Here is a 7,751-nt window from a genome sequence, read left to right on the forward strand (position 1 = left end):
GAGAATGGGATCAAGTGGTTACATGCGCATCTCACAAGTAAACAGAAGGTAACTTAGAAATTGCATTTAGGAAATTGTATTTTAGTATATAATAAAATGTTCTTTTAAATAACGCTTACACTTCGTTTTGATTCCCGTCGTGTCTTCTGTAGGATCTGTGCCGATTAATCTAATTTTCAGAAATAAAGAGGGTGGGGGGCTGAGAGACAGACGAGAGAGTGAGAGAGAGAAAGAGAGAGAGAGAGAGTCTGGGGGTGGGGGCATATAAATCTAACCATGGACGAAGCGAATGGAATTTTCTTTATGTGCGGAAGAGGATTCGAGTCTGTAGATAAGCAAGGCAATCGGTTAAATAAAAAGGAGTATTATCGCTCAAACAAGCACGCCTTCAGAAATTTGGACAGACGGTGCAGCGCATGGCTTTTCTAGCCTTTTAAGCCTCTCCTTTTAATTGCACCTAACAAAAATCACTAATGCATAATAACCTACGATGCGATAAGCGCTCAGTTAATGTATTTTAAGTTTTGGAACGATGATTAAAAACTCCAAAGAAGGATACCTGGGGGCCAGCGGTAAAGCAGGACGATGAGTAGCACCGAGCCGTACCAAAGTCTGTGCTGCAGACTGCTCTCCAGCCCCGCACTCCCAGCAATGCGTCCTTTAACAACTTGGGTGAAAAGTTTTATTTGGAGCCCGATTTCCAAGACAGCTATTTTTTTTTACAGTCCACTTCGAGAAAAAACAACGGATTGTCCGCTACTGACTTTTAAATGCTCACTCATGAGATTCGCTCATGTTGCGTAAAGTCACAACGCCATATCTATATGTCTGGGAATGGATTTCAGCTTTCCAAAAGTTCTTTGGGACGCATGGATGTTGTTATTTGATCAATAATTTAACTGGGAAGACGACGCTGCATCTCGTACCGTCCTCTTTTCCAGGTATGGAGCGATCGGATCAGTTTGAGCCCATATATGAATTATATCAATCTTGGACAAATAACTCAGGTAATGTCACTGGAGGGAATTACAACAGTAAGGATACAGCTTCAGAAAGAGACATTGCCTTCCAGGCTAGCTTGGCAATAACGCTCTCCCTGATAACACTCGCAACCGTATTGTCTAACGGATTTGTAATCATCACTATATACAGAACCAGGAAGCTGCATACTCCCGCAAACTTTCTGATCGCCTCTCTGGCAGTGACAGACCTTCTGGTGTCTATTTTAGTAATGCCCATCAGTACAATTTACACCGTGAGTGGTACATGGACTTTAGGACAGATAGTATGCGACATCTGGCTCTCCTCAGATATTACCTGTTGTACCGCATCAATACTCCATTTGTGTGTTATTGCCTTAGACCGTTACTGGGCTATTACGGACGCTGTTGAATATTCCAAAAAAAGGACTCCTGCCAGAGCAGGGCTGATGATTGCAGTCGCCTGGGTCATATCAATCTCCATATCGATACCACCTTTGTTCTGGCGACAAGCTAAGGCAGAGGGGGAAATCAGCTCCTGCCTGGTGAACAGCGATCACATCCTTTACACCCTGTACTCCACTTTTGGGGCATTCTACCTTCCCACATTTCTTCTAATAGTCCTCTATGGGAAGATCTACGCGGAAGTCAAATCGCGAATCTTGAAACAGTTGCCCAAAAAGACAGGTAAAAGACTCACCTCCGCGCATCTGCTCACCGACTCCCCTGCCTCGGTCGCCTCGACAACATCTTTAAATGGCAGGAGTCAAGAGGCTGAAACGGGCTCCCCGGTTTATCTCAACCACGTTAAAGTCACGGTTTCTGATGCACTTCTTGAAAAAAAGAGGATAAGCGCGGCTCGGGAGAGAAAAGCCACTAAAACTTTAGGTATCATTTTGGGAGCGTACATCGTCTGCTGGTTGCCCTTCTTTATTTTAACTTTAGTGCTGGCTATCTGCGAGGACGCCTGTTGGTTTCATCCTCTGCTCTTCGACTTTTTCACCTGGTTAGGCTATCTGAACTCTTTAATTAACCCCATTATTTACACCGTGTTTAACGAAGATTTCAAACAAGCCTTCCAAAAGCTGATGCGCTTTAGGTGCTGTGCACCTTGATTGTATTGCAAACAGTTATGTTCAATGTGAAAGGTAGGTCCGTGTGGTAGTTTTATAAAAAACGGATTCCGAATGCTAGATCTCATTCGAATTGTATTGGTAAAATGAAGCTTTTTCTCACCCCTTACTTTAAGGGGTTTGAAAAGTTTAAGCCATTGCGTATGTATGGCTTCATGCGCAGACATAATTAAAACACTCAGTTTCGACCCCGTTTTAATTTCCTCTTCGCAAAGTCAAAGTTTTGGTTTATATGTATACATTTTCTTTATTACGTATACGGACATCTGGCCTTTTTTGCTGCTGAAAATTAAATCGATTCCGCTCGTGCAGCTATTCTAACCTTCTTTCTTTTTTTAAAACGGCAATGCATTCAATGCATACGTTCGATTTGTTCCTGATTATGTAAGAGAAAATATCTACATGGACCTAAAGTTGCATGCTGCGTTATAATTGATGTTGCTGTCATTCGCCAAGGTCAAACTTTTTTTTTCGAAGGCTATGATTTATTATATAAGGCTTCCACCTCCGTGTACATGCGTGCGTTTGTCAGTGTCTGAGGGAGTCTCCTTAAAGAGGGTTAATGCACTCGTTCATCGGGGGCCGCTTTGTCGCCTTTCACCTGAGGTCTTCATTTACAGGTATAAATCTTGTTGGTAGTTTAAACTATCATTAGGAAGCCATAATACGCGAAGGAATGTAAAAAAAAACGTTAAAATTGTCTACGTTAAAAGAGCAATTGAATTTGAGTAGCAGTTGAACTTGTAAAGCTTAAGTGGCACACTGAAGGTCAGATTTTTTATACATCTCATTAATGCTTTCCAGAAGATATACTGCATTTTATAAATATGATAACTTTTTTGGATAAAGGAATTGATTTATGGTAATGGAACAAATATAAAGTTTTCATTATACCAGGTATTTTTGAAGGAAGATATCCTCCGTTAACTGTGGCCTCATGGATGTGAGCTTGACTGAGGTTTATAAGGTGATGTTACATCATGAAAGGAAAAAAGGTGCAATTCATATATCACCTTGTAACCTAATTGGGTATAATGGTAAGAAAACTGTAATTAAGTCTAAAATTATATATAAAAAAAGTGTGTGATAAGAAAATGAAGACACAACAGGTGATTATCAGATGATTACTTTCCTTGAAATGAGCTATATAAAAATCATTTTATTATATTTACATTAGTCATGATGCTATATAGAGAAAACCCTTAACATAATGATGATGATAATTATATACCTGTCATATCACATACTGACATATGCATCTTGTTACCATTTCCAAAACTCTTAACTGAAAAAAGAAATGTAAAGTCCAAAAAAAAAAAATTAAAAAGAGACCAAAAGTACCAAAACAATGTGGCATGTAGGGTGTAAGGCAAACTACTTTCAAAATCTGTTAGTCATTGAAAGGGTGGCACTCACTAATAACAGCAGTGCTGTAAGACACTGGGTGTAGTTTTCAATATGGTTGTCATGAGAGGAAAGGACACGGTCATAGCACACATGCTATCATGATAAAATAGCAAGCAGTGGCTGCAAGCCATGACTCGTAGAACCTTTAAAAATCAATAATCAATCAGGTTTCCTTGGTGAAGACATAAATTACACTTCTCATTCTTTGCTGATAAGCATTATAATAAGAAGAATTTAAATGGTTTGTTTTTTGTGTTTTCATTTCATATAAATGCTCTTTACTGTAATTCAGTTGAGAATATTAGAAATTAGGCACTTCTTAATCTGTTATAGTGTATATATATATATATATATATATATATATATATATATATATATATATATATATATAATGGTGTGTGTGAATGAGCACAGATGTATAGCTACTGTATATCTGTCTATAAAGTTTACATATTTTGTATACTGTACTATATATGGTTTATATAGTACAGTATACAGAAAACTAGTTAATTTTTAATTTTCAAAATCAAACAACTTTATAAAGCATTTATATTTATTTTTCCACACTTTGCTGATCCTATATTTAATGGTTTCCAAACATGGTACATCACTGTATCTTCTGGTTTTTAGTCTAACCATTTCATTAATTTTCATATTCTAATCATTTTATTCAATTTTGAATCAGAAACTGGTCTCTTCCTGTTTACCTAAACATATTTTTAACATAATACAACAATCTCAGATTTGAGATGTGAAAAGCAACCCCATCAAACATCAGGTGCAAAGCAGGAATAACCTAAGGATGGAGTGCTGGTCTATTGAGGGCCCATTCATGGATGTATGTGCCCATACACATATAGGGGCAGATTTAGAAATGATAATTAACTTAATATGTACATTTTTGGGGTGTCGGAGGGAAACTTACCCAGGGAAGAACACATAAACGTCACATAATCAACAACCAAGCATTTTTGCTATTTTATTGTCAATGTGTCATAGAGAAGTTGTTTCTGTGAGTTTGTTTTAGTTTTCTTTGGAATGTACAAGAGACTTGGATGTTTCATTCACAGAAAAAAAGATTAGTATTCTTAAGATTATTTAAGATTTTACTTGCTTCTTTTTTTTGTTTTTACTAAAGCATCCACTTGATGATTGATGTGACATGAATGAAAAGTGAAGTAAGAGCTTCTGTTTAGGATGCAGTGTTATTTGTACTACTGTCTTATTTTATACTAATTTGCATTTTCTAAGATAAGTTTAAAAGTAATATCAAAAGCACATTTGTGGAACACTGCTCTAAGTAACATCTCTTCTCAGTTTTGCAGGATAAAACACTCTGTAACCATGTTACACAAATAGATACACCATTTTTCAGGGACAGAAAGACCCAGGAATTCTTTGAATCAGCTGAAATTTAACCACGCAGCTTCTTGCTCTAAATGTTGCCTAATTTATGTCACAATGGTCAAAATAATGATATAAAGTTTAATTACCTTTTGTTTTTCTTTAAAGTATACAATATAGTATATATTTGTTATTATATACTAAAAACCTATATTCACAAAGAAAGGAGAAAAATAGTCAGCCAATATCATTAATTTTTCAAAGTCTGTTATGTTCTTACAGCATTGCAGAAAAGAGAATTCTGTCAAGAAGGAAAGATTTAATTCTTGGCCAAATGCCAGTCCTGTTTTTGGTCTAACAGAAACAAATCATGCTCGGTGGTACACTTGAGAGTATATTTTTTGATGCCGGGAAAATAAAAACCCTAGACCCCCAAGCCATAGCAAACATGAAAAACTGTGACACGAAACATTGCAGGTTGTCAATCACAAGGACAGAGAGGTGAAGATGATAGTTGAACTTCCAGCTTTGTAACTTTGGCACATTATCATTCCATTCATTTTGTTTGCTTACATTTCCCTTCATAGAATCATAGGAAAACATGGCCTATTCAAGCTGCATTTGGCACAAGCCTGGAACAAAGCCTGAATGTGACTCTAGTTCATTGCAGGGCACACTCAAGCAGGACCCACATTCATTAATACCTGGCCAATTTAGAATAGTATGTATTGCTAGAGAAGATCCTGCAGACACGCATGTAAAGGCAGTGTAAATGCCAAGGAGACACTGGTAAGGCAGGACCTGTAACTGATGCAAGGTTCTTAGAGTTCTGTTACCTGCAGTGCCACCACATGGCCAACCTGTGCAATAAAAGGCGTTTAATCATGAGGTGACTAAACCACCTGGCTTGGTTAAAACAGATATTTTAACTCTAAGGTTCCTTAGTTTAGAAGAAGAATTGTAAAACTATATTGGCTGACAGTTTGTTTTTATTCTACTACTTTCACTAAAACAAACCTATTTATTTTAAGCTACAGACCTACTTGTGCCCAGTGCAATTCTATCCAGCATCCCAGACATGATGAATACAGTATCATATTTTTGTGAAGGCCATCTCTAGAGCAATACAACCTGCTCACATAGGCAATTAGTGATGAGCCCACCTAGTAATTCAAATCCTCATGATAAACCTGAAGCTTACCTCTGAGTAGTACCTTGAAGGATTCACTGCTCCTCAAACCCAGGCCCACAGGCAGTGCTGCCATCATTAACTTACTGACCCTATAAGCAAACTGATGATAGAGATTCTCACAGTTTATGTATTTCACCTCAAATGTACCATATTATGGATTCAAGGTTGCTAGGTATATCATAAAAAGTAGTATTAAAATAATAAATATTGCATAAGTCATTTATGTTTCTAAGAAATGTTCTCACTTGCCAATAGATATCTTACAGATAATGTCTTAGTGCCCCCTGGCAGCACTGTAGCAGTTAGGGAATTCTGAAATTTTCTTTGAGTTTTACTAAAAGTTGTTTTTTATATCGCTTATAAAAATCCTTTAATTCAAACAATATATTAACGTAAGACGTTAAAGCAATGTAGATAATATTATAAATTTCTCTCTGAAGATTTTCATAAACAATTATTTTATAACCAGCATGATGAAGTGCAAGATGTTCCCACACTTGTGTTATTTTGCTCATTAGTTTTCGGTAGTAAACTTTGAAGAGAAAGGACTAAAGGAAGGGGCTGTAAGTGATCCAAAGGTTTTAAAACAATGCACAGCTCTTTTAACACAGCCTTCCAGCAGTTTAAATATATAATGAGCAGACTTAAAGATGCATATGCTCTAAGTGAGTGGCTGGTATTCAAATCACAGTTGCTGAAGTTGGCTGTAATGAAAACTATTTTCACAACTTTAACTTCACAATTCAAAGTGCCGGTGTTTGCATTTCACTAGAAGTTGAATCGAATTGCAGCATGGGGCATTTCAAACCTCATCAGCTAAGGAACAGGAATAGGAAAGTTTAATTTCAAGTATCAGGACACTTTTGAGAGTGGCTGTTGTGAGCCAGCCGAGCCTCCTCTCACAAGTGATTCAATACCAAAGGTGCCAGAACAGTAATAAGTGACCGAGTTGTTGGTGGAAATGCCATCTTTCATTTGAGATTCTAAATTGTGAGCCATGATTATTTATGTCATTCAATATTTCACAACATTCTTTGAAGAATATATACTCTTCAATTTTGGCTGCCAAATAAACGCACTCTGAGAAGGGCTGTTTCTGATATTGAGATAAGCCTTATTTCTGGCAGCATATCTGGACTCAGTCTGAATGCATGCGGGCTAAAGTCAGAGATTTATGTTATATAATCACAGTTGTATAGTAATGGAGGAGTTTAACTTAATCTCTGCCCATGGGTTTACAGAAAAATCTTTATATTCTCAATTAACTTTCTGGCACATTTTAAGTTTGCTGTGATAAATGTCCCTTTTGATGCTCTGCAGGTAGATTGTATCAAGTGTATTTACTGCAGGCTGAGCTCATCACTAAGTGAAACTTGTGTAACCTGCAACAGGGTTGTCCATTTGCCAATCATTATCTAGTAGTAGCTGTCAGGAAGCACATATTCAGAAGATGACATAACTGTGATTTTGTGTGATAATTTTTGAAGATGGAAAACTCTCTTTGTTCAATAGTATTTTCTTTTATTCTTCCCTCATCACCATCTCTGTAGCATCTACTTTGATATGGCAAATACACAAACCTGTTCCATCTTGGCCACGAGATATTTCAGTCTTTAGGATGGAATGTCTAAGTATCCTATATCTAACCTCCAGAATTGTCAGAAATGGTTCAAAATCAATAATAGTGATGTTTCC

General features: G+C 37.0%; 1 protein-coding gene across 1 annotated transcript; it reads left to right on the forward strand.

Annotated features, from left to right (window-relative positions):
- Positions 1 to 284: 284 nt before the first annotated feature.
- htr1b (5-hydroxytryptamine (serotonin) receptor 1B) lies at positions 285 to 3,824 on the forward strand. Its single transcript, XM_028797484.2, has one exon. It carries the CDS (start codon positions 794 to 796, stop codon positions 2,093 to 2,095), a length of 1,302 nt encoding a protein of 433 aa, XP_028653317.1. The 5' UTR covers positions 285 to 793; the 3' UTR covers positions 2,096 to 3,824.
- The last annotated feature ends 3,927 nt before the right edge of the window (positions 3,825 to 7,751 follow it).

This window comes from Erpetoichthys calabaricus, chromosome 3 (assembly GCF_900747795.2).
Source record: "Erpetoichthys calabaricus chromosome 3, fErpCal1.3, whole genome shotgun sequence".
NCBI classification, from domain to species: domain Eukaryota; kingdom Metazoa; phylum Chordata; class Cladistia; order Polypteriformes; family Polypteridae; genus Erpetoichthys; species Erpetoichthys calabaricus.

What these genes read in the sequence shown, in the direction of transcription:
- htr1b (XM_028797484.2), top strand. Translation starts at nt 794, where the DNA reads ATGTTGCGTAAAGTCACAACGCCATATCTATATGTCTGGGAATGGATT.